Here is a 13,947-nt window from a genome sequence, read left to right as displayed (position 1 = left end):
TTATGCAAAATGTTTTCAATTAGCTGTAATTCCCTTCCCTGCCTCCCCTCAAACACAGGGAGCTGAGCAGGGTCTCTCCAGGGACACCAGTTTGCTTTTCTGGAGCAGCCTTTCCCCTTCCACATCCCATCCTGTCCTGGCAGCCTTAGGATCAGGAAGCACACTGTGCTCCTCCTCCTGTTTTACAAAAGTTAAAATACTCTCAACCACACCATTTCCCTGAAAGTGTTTTAAAGGAGGAGATATTCACTCCATCTTTATAATCCCACAATTTTGCCATCAGCAATGGAAACACCCTGAAATGTGAAGCTTTTCCTTGAGCTTATCCCTTGCTGTGCAGAGCCATAGGAGGTAGTAAAGTGTTTTTTACAGTTCTGGTACCCACCAAAGGGGGATGCTTTGGTAGATGGACTGATGGCTAAATGGGGAAGGGCAATTTCTGTGGTGTCTTTGTACAGGTCGGTTGCTGAGAACTGACCAAAATGTTCCTGTAAGCCTTGAGGTGGTTCTGGCTCTGAGGTCACCACCTCCGTGTCTGCTGGAAGATGTCCCTGCCCATGGCAAAGGGCTTGGAATGAGATGGTCTTTAAGGTCCTTTCCAACCCTAACCATTCCATGATCATCATGTACAGTAGCAGAGGACAGCAAGGAGAAAGCAGAGGAGTTTCCTGACAGAAAGAGCTGTTGTGTGGAGGCTTTATAGAAAAAGAGTTGTGGATGTTCTTGTGGATGGTGTTTGCTTGGGTAATGCAGAGAGGAGGTCCATGCCTTCTGCCTGGTATGGAAAAGATTCCTGTGTTCAAAACAGAGCTAACTCTGGCTTGCCAGTGAATCAGTGAATTGTCTGCAACAGGATGAAGTAACAGTGTTTAAATAGCTTCTTCTCTTAAAAGAAATATTTTGAAGCCCTCTAAACACTCCCTCTCTAGCTGGAGTATACTTTTCTTCCTATTCTACCTCAAAGTGACCTCGCTGCTTGTTTTAGGCCTTATCTTGGCCCCTAATTCATTACTCCCTGCCTGACAGAATCCAGCAGGGAACTGAGGAGGTCAGGGCTCACCTTTTCCAGTGCATTGTCGTGTGTTTGCTGGGTGCAGGGACTCAAAGCACTGCTGGCGTCCAGAGCAGGGTTTTGTAAAACCTAATTTGATGCCTCTACTTCTGTGTTACTCATCAAGGAAGAAGGGTGGGTCCAGTTTCTGCAGCTGTTGAAGCACTCCCCAAGAAAAGTGAGCTGGGCTTGGTCCTACAGCATCACACAGGGCTTGGACAGGGCATGGCTTGAATACTGAAATATGGCATTTCTTAAAGCTCTCAGAGTGTGTATCCTGCTGGTGGCCACCTGCAAGTGTTGATGAAGAGCAGAGCTCTTGGAATTCGCAGTCTCAGTTTGGATGAGCGTGGCCAGGGCCAGTGGCTGGTGGTGCAGCATAGGTGATCTGCTTGTCAGGCTGCATTTGCAGGGATGGCTTTATCACTGGGAAAGTGCTGATAGGATCTGGGCCTTTTGTTTCAGCATAAATTAACACTTTTCTTGTTGCATTTGCTTGTGCACAACCTGATTTTTGCCAGCAATTTAAAAAGAAAAATCAAATGTGCATGTACTCTGCAGAGTATGTTTGGTGGAAGGAGGGAGAGAAATAAAGTGGGGAAGAAAGTACTGAAAGAACAAGACTAAAACTCTTATTTCAAGATGATTCTGCCCTGCGTTTATCTTGTTCATCAGATGTGTGGGTGACAGTTCAAGTCTGTCCTGAGACCCAGCAGAAGACATACCTGAAGGGTATCTGTGGAGGGGACAATGGCCATCCTGTCCAAGAGTACTTTGATCAAGGCATTGCCCATTTCAAATGTCCAGCTTGCATAATAAAATGTTGCTGCAATCACTTGTGCAACGCCACGTCACAGTAAATTCTCAGTTTATTTTGTTTTACAGCTTGTTTCTTTTCAGAATTTTATATTTTTACACCACAAGTATTTGATGGGGCTCTGAGCAACCTGGTTTGGTTGAAGATGTCCCTGTTCATTGCAGGGGGGTTGGCCTAGGTGGCCTTTAAAAGTCCTCTCCAACCCAAATCATTCAGTGATTCTGTGATTTTTATTTCTATGCAAAATAGCTTAAAGCAGATTGAAATATCTCAAAAATCTCTGAACATCAGTTGTGCTGGAGGACACAGAACCAGCTAGTTTGCATCCAAGATAGGGATGGCTTTTCCCCATGAAGGTGTCATGAGAGAGTTGGAGAAGGCAGGGCTGGAGGCACATGGAGTGTTGGCAGGAGGGGAGATGCTGCTGAGAGAGAGAGACCAAAGCCTGGATGAGTTCAATCTGTTTTAATTCAATAATCCAGACATTTCCTGTGCTTGTATCAAGGGTATAGGCATGTGAATCCAACTCCAGTGAGTTTTGTTGGCTTCTCCAACATTTCCTTGCCAGCTGAGCTGTGGGGTAGTGCCTTGAGTCATCTCCCATCTCAGGAGTCCAAGCAGGTGATGTGATATTCCATTTAAATCAGTCTAACAGGTTGCTACTGCCAGAGGAGGAATCTCACTCTCACCACCTCCTCCCTGCATGCGAGGAGTCCTTTCAGAGGGCTAAACCACTGGAAACTACTTTATTGATCAGTTTAGTTTTTAGTGCCTTTCAGTTTTAATGCTGGCTAGTTCTTTAAATACCAGATTAACTTCCTGAACTGGTTCACTGTGGTCTTGGATAAGCAGCAGCACCAGAGCAAGGAAAAGGGCATCATGTGTGTGTGGGAGAGAGGGCATAAAGGGACAGCCATAACTACTGCTAAAATTCCCCATGCCTCCTTCTCCATCTGGTTTTCCTAGGAAAAACTTAATGCATATATACATAAAAAGTACACTGTATCAACGTTCCTTTAACTGACTGTAATCTCAGTTTTGTTTTAGTTCTTTTCTTCTTTTGGTTATGCCAGATGCTCTGACAGTTTTTGGTGCAATTTTAATGAGAAAGTAATTGTTGCTGCTCAGTAAAATTCTGGAAGTAAAACTATGAAAGCTGAGGCTCAATAAAAGGAGCATAAACACTCATTTTATTATGAAGCTTTATTTCCTGACAGAAACATTTTTGGCTTGATTAAAATATTCACAATATCAAAGTAATCTTTCTTGATAAATAAGAATGCACATTAAAGAAGATTAGAAAGTTTCCTTTTCTATCTCTTTCCATCCACCTTCATTCAGGAGGTGGGGCAGAGAAAGAATATTTGTGGATTTAGGGTGATGGATCTGTGCTGCATTCAGCACTGTTTGAGTTTACTTTGATTTCCTCTTGCTCTGCTGCATTTCCAGTCCCCATTGTCTCTGTGGGTTCCAAGGTCTTCTCCTCATGCAAGTCCACAGTGTTCCATCACTGCTTTGGGGGCTGGCCCAGAACCCCACAACTCGGGCTGATTTTGCTTTACCTTTCCTGGAGCCTGCATTTATTTTTGTTTAATTGTTGCTTGGCTGAAAGGTTGGGAAATGACTTGTCCTGGTAATCAGCAGAAGGTTTGCTGAATGCACTGAATTTTGCCAGGCTGAAGGGCGAGGTGGGGAAGGTGACTGAATAGAAAAGCTTAAGTTTGAACTCTGAGCACCTGATTTGATACCAACAATTCTGGTCTTGGTTTTCCATGGTGTGCTTTTCTTTTATATTTATCTTTCTTGTTTAAGGAACAAACTGGGCAACTTAGGGAAGTGTCCTTATTTCCATCCATGTGTTTTAGCAGAAGGAAGTTTTTTCCAGACAGGTTTGTAGCTTCATAAAGCACAGCTGTGCTTATTTGCTTGAGGTGCATTCAGTGGATCTTAAAAGTTTTTCATTTGGTGGCTCTGTCATTCATGAGAAGGGAAAAAATTTCACCTTGGATTCAACATTGCTCAGAGTAAAGGCTGGTTAAGAGGGAATGTAATGGATTTTTTCCTTTTTTCTTGTTTTTTTCTTTCTTCCCTGGGCATTTTTCTAGCTTCTAGTTGCTTTCATTATCTCTGTTTCTTCAGGGAGGTCCTAACCCTGATAGGTGTCTTCCTCACATGGGGTACCACTAAATGTTTTTATCTTTTTTTTGGTTACAGTTGGGATTAAATGTATGAGATGGTATTTTTGGTTTGTTTATTAATTCTTATCTGTGTTACAGTCTCACAAGTCATGAGTTTTATAGTATTTCATTCTAATAAGCTAAAAATGGAGACGTATTTATCTTTCTACAAGTTTTTTTAAGGATAAACTGTCTAATTAAGAAATTATACTGGCATCATTTTTATTTTAACTTAATAACTAACTACTTGTGGCTTGTAATGTGGACTTTATTATTTAATAATACAATACTACTTGAACCCATGAAGAAGAAAGTGAAGTAGAAGGTAAAGAAGAAGGACTAGTTTCTGCCCTAAAACTTCTGTCTTGCTGTGTATATTACTATATTCCAAAACCTTGAAGTTTTCCATCATGTAATATTACACACTTCTTTTTAAACTATACATCTATAATCTCAGCTCTATCATTCCATTTTGGAAGCCTTCTCCACGGCCTCAGGTCAAATGCAGTGTTCTCCTGGGGGTCAGTGCCTGTCAGCACAGAAAGTCTGAAATTCTCACTAGCCAGGGTTCCAGCAGGAATGGATGGCAGTACTGAGCTGTTGTCTCATGTAGCATCAGTCAGAGGGGCAGGGGCCAGTTCAGATCTCGTCCATAAGAGGCTGGAATATCTCTGCTTCCCTTCACCTCTGGTGTGCAAACTGCCCTATGGGGTTTGTGTGCAACCATAATTGCAGCTCTCTTGTCTTGCTTTAATGAAAACCAGAGCTGCAGGCAGCAGGTGAGCAGCTGCAGGAAGGTGCAGGTGTGTTATGTAAGCTGGGAATGTCCCGGGGTGATACTGGTAATCCCACAGAGCTGTGGGATCTCTCTTTGCATCGCTGGCTGCTTGGCACAGCCCAGCAGACGTGGCCTGGGCAGGTTCTACTATGTACCAGCTGAGTAACTCAACCCTGGTGTTCTCCATTCTCTGTCCTGGAGTAAAGGTCAGTGTGAAATTTGACTCTCAGTTCCTGTTGACTGTCTTTCCTTCACCCTGGGGTGTGTTGCAGTATTTCTGGTCCAGCTTATTGGGAGGCTTCTGCAAAAACACATGGAAATCTTCACTTTCTTTCTTGAAAAGAGAGAAATTTCAGGGTGGTTGTTAGCCAGGGAAAGTGCTGTCCCTGTATGATGTCTCCTGGCATCCAGATCTGTCATCCTTTATTATCAGTATTTTTATGATAGGTTTTGAAATACTGCTGGGCATTTGTGCTGTTTTTCTGTAATATTTTTTTTTTCTCTATCACAAGTTTCTGCCTAGCTGCCCTTCAAATCTGAGCTCTACCCCATAGCCTCAGTTTTATAATTCTCCTGGGAGTAGTGAATCTCTTAATGGTACAGAAGTGAAGCATTAGTGACTCTCCTGGAGTAGCTGACAAAGACCAGCACTGCCTTCCTTTCTTGCAGAAGGAGTGGTTATGAGTGCTGGATGCTTGTTTGAAGAAGAGCACCTGCAAACTGCAAAACCTGGCACTTGGAGCTGTCTTCTCACATATGGCTGCTTTGTGGCCTGGTTTTTCTGCACCTGAAGTTCATACCAGGATGCTGTCATTGCTTTGGAATCTGTGTTTGCAGAGTCACTGCTATAAATAATTTATAGTAGACACTTGGTTGGATGTCTAGCTTGTAGGCATGTTGTGGAGGTTGCTTTTTCTTTCCAAATAAACAAACCAGCTATAAGAACCTGACTGGTTTCCTTGTAAGATTTCAGTGATGGAGTCTAAAAACTAAAGCAGCAGGATTTTTTATCAATCTGAAAATTGCCGTTTCTAAAGGTATTTTGGAATAGGTTTTATTCACTCTGGGTTAATTGGTAAAAACAACAAAATGGTGAAGCAAAACCTGAGAGAAGTTGTGTTGGTGACTGGCAGCAGTTCTTGTGCCCTCCTTCCCCATCTCACACATAAACCCTGCATGTGCAGGCAATGACAGCTTCATTTGCTACCTCAGTGGTCATTTTTATTGCTAGGTTTAAGACAATAATTCAATAGCCATAATAATTTGGGCTAAAGATTCATTAAGTGGAGAGCTGACCCAGCTCATCTGTGCTGGCTCAGAAAAGCAGGTATAGCCTGCTTTGAATTTTCTTGACATTATTTTGAATATCAACTAGCTCATGAAGCTTCTTCCCTGATGACTTGACAGTATTTTGATTCGAGGTCCACTTTTGGTGGATGGAATAAATTCCAGAAGAGCTGCACACCATTACATATGCAGTTTGCAGCTCAGATATTAGGGTGGAATAACGTGAACACAAATGTTCCTTTATTTGCAAGCAGAGTTGGCTTCCTCCTTCTTCCTACAGCAAGAATAAGTCCCAGGAAGAAATTTCTGTAGCTCTACTTAAGGAATGTAAAGTCTGTACAAGCAAACTTTTATTTGCCCCAAGATGGGACATAAAAGTTCATGGTGAGTAGTTAATTTACTGAAAGTTTCAGTAAATAATCCAATTTGCAGCTGACCCGAGTGAGAAAGGGAGTTGCCTTGTGGAAAAACTTTTCCTTTGGAAAAATACCCCAATAAACACCAGGAGTGTAAAGATAATAATCTCTGTCCTTGCATTAAGGGACTTCACAGTCTGATTTTTTTACCTGCAGAATTTCACTGTGCTGTGTAAAAAGGTTGGGGAAATGAGAATTTTGGTGCTGCAGATCTGTTCAAGGGTATGAGAGAATTGTGATGGTTGAGTAGACAGACAAAGCTGATGGGATTTTGGAGACAGATACATGTTTTCATTATAGTGACCCACTTCTTAGCGTTTTGAGTAGCAATAAAAGTGGCTTTTTCTTCTTTTTTTCCCTAGTGTGTCACTGGGCCTAGAAGTATAAGCAGATACTGTCTTTATGGAAACAAGAAAACTATCTTTTAAATCTTGTTAATTTTTCATAACACAGATATGCTGCTGTAGTCCTAGTTGAGTGCTGGGTGCAGGGTGTGGAAAATTTTAAAAAATTAGTGTATTCAAAGTAGTGCTGATGTTAAACTTGTGATCACCTGTTCAGTATTTTTTTATGTGTTTAATGCCAACGTTGAGCTTGATTTTTATTTCACTGACTAGATTTCAGATCCCTCCTCATAAATCAAATTGCCTCCTCTGTAGCTAAAGTGTTGAAATAATATTACTCAGATGGAGCTGTTTTTTGGCAAACAGAAGGTGATTCAGAGAAGTACACCTGTGCTGATCTCATAACAAAGCTAATTAATCTTTTTAAATTAAATGCTCTTTAAAATTCAGCATGATAAAGAGTAGAGGGCTTATTAAAACCTATTACTTTTAAAGGGCACTGCTCTAACAGAGAAAACTTCTACTGGTGTGTTCTTGCAAGGGAGTGAGCAGAGCTGCTGATCATTTGTTTATATACTACAGCTGCAGAAAATGAGAAATTAAATTAAAAGTTGAGCGAACACTGAGAAATGAGTGCTTGGGACACTTAGGGATGTAATCTGGATGTTAATTTTTCAACTTGAGGTTCTATTTTAGGTGTGCCAACATCTGAGCACTCTGCAATCCTGAAAATGTGGCAGGGGGAGTACATCTAGATTGCTGCTGCTTTGGGCTTTGCAAGCAAAAGCAAAAGATTTGCAGCCTTCCTGTGGGTGCTTTTTTAATTCAGGACAGGGAATCCATAGGAGGGTGAGGTCTGGAAGGTGCAGTATTGATCAGACAGTCTGCTTGGCTCTGCTCAGTGGAGCTGAGGGTAAATGGAGTATGAAGGCTATAGAAAAAGAACAAAAGGAAGGTTAGGCCAGCCCTCCTTGGCAGCTAGAGCTGGATGCCTTTTAGAAACAGCCCCTGTTGTCATGGAGCTCCTGAAGCCAAGGCCAGGGTCTGGCACTGTGATTTTCTCATGGCAAAACAGCCTTGGGGGGAAATAAACAAACAAACAAATAAATAAAGGCAGTAGCCTTGGCAGCACTTCTCTGTTAGTGCAGCTCAGTGACTGAACTGCACTGGGACCAGTACCAAAGGGAAACCTTTTCTTCACAGAGATTCCTGATTTTTTAATTTTTTTTTTTTTTTTAAGTCTAACATCTACCCTGCTCTGCAAAATATCTTTTATAAGGCAGCATTTGACATTTGGAGAAGGATTTTGAATAGTTTATGTAGAACTTGCTTTTCTCTGAGTCAGCAGTGTTTTGAGGTTGAGATAGAGACCTGAATTCCTAATCTCAAGGGTTTTGGAAGGGCTTCCAGTAGGAGTTGATTTGTGTTCAAAGCCCATTTTTCTATTCTAAACTTTAGATTACGGTCAAACTGTTCAACACGCTTATTTGCAATTTCTTGAACTGGTCAATAATTTACAAAACAAGATATAAATTTTGTTATTTGGCATTAATTATGGTAGTTTACCTCTATGTTGCTTTTACTGAACTTCTTGGTCTCTTAGAAGGTGCTGTTTTGTTTGCACAGAAATATTCATGCTTGACTTTATGGGCAAAAAGTACATTCCATGCTTAAAGACTTTTTTTTTTTTTTTTAATCCTTTGGTAGTTCCAGTGCAAAGAAGTTTAAAAACTTGCTTAGTCTTACTGTTATTTAGTGAATGTACTGAAACATAAAACCAAGCAATGGCAGAAGAGATCTGGTGTTTCCACAGAAGGAAAGCAGTAAGCCTGTGTGCTTTTATTTCTTTATGACTTATTTTTAAGTGCAGGAAATGATGGTTCCCCCATGTCAGAAAGCACTTCTGGATAAACTTTTCTGCTAGACATGGGTAAACTCTTTTTGCTGGAGAATTTGCCTTTCAGGTCCATCCTTAAGAGTCAGCTCTGGTTTGGTACCTCCTGATTACTATTATTTGCAAAGTTTCAGGTATCTAGTGAATAAAATCTCTGCATTTTTAATATTACATAGTAATTTCTTCTGCTTCACCCCCCCTCCCCTGTTTGTGCTTTGCTGTCAGGTCAAAGATTTGGAAGTCTTGGAGGCAAGTTCAGATCAGCCTTACTGGGAGGGCCCCAGGCTGGGGTGTTGCGACTGCTGTGACTCTGCTGTTATGAGTCAGCAGCCCTGAAGCAGAGTTATTTTTTTAATTTTCTGTCCCTGTGGTGCTCAGGCTGCCCACGAGGAGGGATCCATGTGGAATGGGATTGCTCATCCTTGGTCCAGAGCCCTCGAGCAGGGCTGGAGTGACACTCCAGCAGTTCTCCTTCAGCATAGAGGAGCCCAAGGGGAACCCTGTCATCCCAGGGTTGGTTTGCTCCAGGGAGGGAGTCCTCATTCTCAGGAGTAGCCACTGAGCTGCAAGTAAAATGATTGGATAAGAAAGGAACCCTGGGAGCCAAAGCCTGGACTTTGGAACAGGCTTCGGGGCCCTTGAGAATTCTTTTCTACAAGCCCTTGGGCGGTGGAGCTGTAAACACCAGGCAGAACTGGTTATTTTCTCTCTGTTTACTCTTTAAAGCATCATCAGACTCCAAAAGAAGACAGACTTCTTCCAAGGTTGCCCCTGCACTGCAGTTTTGTGTTGTGTTCTTTGCTCTTTCCATACCATCCCGTAGAAATGGTACTGGCACGTGTGTAGGTTTGTGGTGCTTAATATCAGCACAGAGCAGAAAAATCTACCAAAAAAAAAATCTTACCAAAGCAGAAAAATCTAAATGTTGAAATTTTGTATTTAAATATTCTCTTGAGTTTGGTTTTACCTAGAAATTAATGCTAAAAGCAAAAGATTTCTTGGTTGTGACAGTCCAATGTGTGTATGTGATAGTGAATGAAACTTCTGTGTAGTAATTTGTCTTCTCAATTTCATAATGTTTATTTCAACATCTGTTTGAATCTGGTAGAATCAGCATCCCTGGAAGTGTTCCAAAAACATGTGGCTGTGTCACTTGGAGACATGGTTTAGTGGTGGGCTTTGACAATGATTGGATTCACTCATCTTAATCCAACCTGAAGCAATTCTGTGGTTCTCTAGTCTACTTCTCAGTGTTGTGGAGACCATAATAAAATCTTAATTTTCCTGTTTGTGTTAACACTAACCCTTGCAATCTGTGAAAGTGCATGAAGATTCAGGGGTTGTATCTATGGGAGGGTATGAAGAGTCTGCTTTGCTTCAGCATTAGGAACATTTGGTTTTTGACAGTACTGAAATTGGTAATTATAGCCTGTCTTGATTTTTTTTTTTTTTTACTCATTAAACTAATTTCTTAATTACCAGAAAATGCATTCTGTCTTTGAGATTCTGCACTATATTTTTTTACAACAAGGTGACTATCGCTGCCTTCATTTCAAGTTTTGACTTTAATTATGGAATTGTATGTAGTTCTTGCAAAAAAATTAAAGCTGTTCCAGAGCAGTGGGGTGAAGGAGACTTGTGGATCTGATCACAGTCACCATAATTTGGGCCTTTTCCTTTCAGCTTTGCTTATGAGAAAAGCTTTTACTTTCCAAGAGGGAGGCTTCCACACAGTTTTCTGTATGGATTTTTAGGATGCTGTGATGCTGTTTGTATTTGAAGGATTACCCTGGTGAGAAGGTGGGAATGGTGGCTGAAGCCAGTGAGTCCTCCTGGAAGATCAGGAGAAGGTTTCAGTTAAAAACTGGGTATTTTCTTTCTGAACACAAATGTTTGCTAAGCTGGAGCGAACACTTAGGGTCAGCTTCGGTCTTCAGAGCAAAAATGGAGTTGTGAGGTCTGAAATAGCACTTGGAGGATCAAAAAAGATGATGGGAACTTTGGTCAGGGTGCTGTTACGAGTGTGTCCCTCTCTGTCTTGGTGCAATTCCTTTTACAAGCAAATATGTGTTCCCTCCAGCCCTTTGGACTTGGTTGTTCTTCTTCCTCTGCATGACAAAGATGGTGGATTTACTCTGAAGAGCTATTTCCATGGCAGCCACTTGTAAAATTGTCCCTATGTCCTTCTGTTACAACTTCTTTGTGTATCTATTTTGTTTTGTAGACACAGATGAGGACACGGTGAAAAGATGTTTTGCCACGTTTGAAGAGAAATTCTTCCAAACCTGTGAGAAAGAACTTGCCAAAATCAACATTTTCTATTCAGGTAAGGCATTTATTTTGTGTGTATTTGTGGAAAACTCAACAGAGAAAGGGCCTGAAGGTCCCAAACTTTCAGGATAACCACAGTGGTGATGCAGGTCTACCATCAGGTAATTAGAGGGCGGGTTTGTTTGGAAAACTGCTCTGGTTTAATCACAGATCTGGAGCTAAACCCTGGCATTAACTTGGCTAACCCTGGCTGGAGGGAGAATGAGTGGCAGGTGATTTCATTTCTTTGAACTTCCAAGGTATCCTGCTGAACTTTATGGAGATGCTCTTCAAACTAAAGGGCACAGTCTTTCAGTTTATCCATGCTGACAATCTCCTGGCACACGTTTTAGGTGTGCTGAGCCTCCTAGCTGGTGTTTCCTGAGCTTCTGCAGGAGCAGCTCTCGTGGGCTGGCCTGTGTATTGGTAGATTGATCATCTTGATGGGTCCAACAAGTTTTTAAACACTGAGCTCTCACTGAAACCCCTGCAGCTGTCTGGAGTACAAAATCCAGCAGCAATTGCCATGGGCTGTATATTTTGAGTAAAAATGTTGTGATGGCAAGAGTGGGGATTTCTAGGTGTCACATACCAAGTGCTGTTTTTTGTTGTTTCTTCTGAAAAAGTTGCCTTCCCATCCTGTGTTTTGAAAACAACTTTGGAACGGGTTAATTGGAAATTCACCCTGTAAAATTGCTGCAAAAAGCTTGGTGTGCTCTGGCTCCTCCTGCCATTACGCTTCAGATGATTTTCAGCCTCTTTTGGTGAGGTTTAAAATGGGGTTTCAACCAGAAAAGCATTTAAATGTGGATACAGCAGTGCACTGGCTTCCTCTTAACATGTTGATTTATTAACTTAGTGCTATAAACAGGATTTGCACCACAATATGGTAGCCTTTTCTAGTTCTGATTTTAATCTGATAACAAAGGCGCAGCTGAATTATGCAAAAATATTTTCATAACCATTGGGTGATGACTTTATTGCTGGCTCTTTTACTGCCAGCCAGGATCTGGGTTGTGAACTTAAGGGTAGCTGAAAGCATGATGGATGCTGTGGCTGAGCACTGTCGCTTCCCTCTGTTGAGCTTCCATCTAGGGAAGTAAATCTCCTTGGGGCTGGCTGTGCCTGCTCTCCCAGCTCCCTGGAGCAGTGTGGGTGTCAGGACAAGAGGCAGTTTTTTAGGTAAAGCTGGTATTTTTTATTGGGTCAGCTGGATTTTACACTTTATAGGTATTTTTCTGCATGTACCTAACTCAGAGCACTGCTCTGTGTTGTTTCCCTGGGACATCTTGTGCTTCTATCCCACATCTGAGGTTTTTGTGCTCAGAAACTTCCTTTCTGAGCTGTATCAGATCCTGTAAACTGGGAGCTAGACTCTGTGCAGGAAGTTCTGTCAATTTAGATGCACAATACAGATTATAATTTCCCCTAATGAGGACCTGCTGCCACACGTGCAGCCACATACATGCACCCATTCCAGCATTGTTTAAAATGGCATTAATAGCATAGGGTAGGGTTTTTTTCCTCAGCTAGCTGTCATTTCAAAAAGTTCCAGGAGAGAATACATGTAATTTGAAAATCTCCTGTGATAAGATTAAAATAAGTCTTTTATTTGCAGAAGAGCGACGTGACTTTCATAGAAAGAATGGAAACCTGTTATTAGAGTTATTAGCATTGAGCTGCAGCAAAAAATGTTCCATCAGTGGTTCCTACCCTTGATCCTGTCAGAAATTTGTCATGTTGGACCCTATTGTAACTCCAGGCATGTGTTGCCTTAGATTTTGACCTGGCACATCCTATTTACTATAGGTTTGTTACACAGCTTATTACCCCCCTGTCTTTACTACAGTAAATATTGCTCATTTTTCAAGAAACTTAAATTTTCTGTTGATCTCTGCTTCATTTCCTCATCGTCATTCCCTAGGCTGAAGGCTCCTTAGTGAGCATCAGCCACAGCACAAACAACCTCATCCTCTTGGGGTGGCCTGGTCCTGAACCCCAATTCCTCCATGGAGCACTCAGAGCTGGAGTGGCTCCTGCCAAAGCCTTTCTTTGCCCTTCCTTGTGTGCTCCCCTCAAACATTCCCTTAATTCCCCAGCCCAGTGGGAAGGAAAACTGCCATTAACTAAATCAGATTTAATAAACAGTTGGCAATTTTTTGGACTGTGCTCAAGAAGAACCATCCCCATCTGAAAGACAGAAGAATTGCAGTAAAATTTTCAGATGGTTCCAGCAGAGGGATGCCTAGTAAATGCCTACACTCTTTTTATGAATAGTTCTTACCATGTTATAGAAATAAAACAAAAGTAGAAAACAGCCATATAAAACCCTACACAACAGGTTAAAAAAGTTACAAAGCTGGCCTGAGCCACAACATTTCCAGCACTGAAGAGACTGATAAGAGACTAAATAAGCCAAGCTACAACCCACAAAAAAAGACTTTCTAAGTTTATCATCTCTTTTAGAACAAAAGAGGTTTTATTGTTTAATATTATTATTTTTTCAGACTAGTAAATACTTTACCTATAAAATAAACAGGTTTTTCCCACTTTTCTCCAGAGAAGTATTTTTCCTGAACCAATTAAGAAAAAAAACCAATTAAATCTACTTTTTAAAAAAACACCTTCAGAGGTTCTCTCCCAAATTTACCCGAAAACAGAACACTATTCAAGTGCTAATGTTTTATCTGTGGCCAGTTTTGGTTTGTGTTTGGGATTTTCTAGATTACAGGTTTGTTATGTTTTAAAGCACCATCATCAGGACTTGGCTAAACAGTAGCCAGCAACATTTCCTGGTTAATTTAGGAAATTCTTATTTGTAGGAAACCCTGGCTTTAAATTGGGAAGCAAAATATTGAACAAGTAGGGAAGGG

General features: G+C 41.3%; 1 protein-coding gene across 2 annotated transcripts in view; it reads left to right on the top strand.

The window, feature by feature from the left end:
- XPR1 (xenotropic and polytropic retrovirus receptor 1) overlaps positions 1 to 13,947 on the top strand; it is a 109,651-nt gene that overhangs the window by 59,539 nt on the left and 36,165 nt on the right. For both annotated transcript variants that reach the window (XM_053984982.1, XM_053984981.1), the window contains exon 3: positions 10,989 to 11,090. In XM_053984982.1, coding sequence (XP_053840957.1) covers positions 10,989 to 11,090 — 102 coding nt within the window. The remainder of the gene's footprint in view (positions 1 to 10,988; positions 11,091 to 13,947) is intronic.

This window comes from Vidua macroura, chromosome 9, assembly GCF_024509145.1.
Source record: "Vidua macroura isolate BioBank_ID:100142 chromosome 9, ASM2450914v1, whole genome shotgun sequence".
Classification (NCBI taxonomy): Eukaryota; Metazoa; Chordata; class Aves; order Passeriformes; family Viduidae; genus Vidua; species Vidua macroura.
This window is presented reverse-complemented; position numbering and strand designations above follow the sequence as displayed.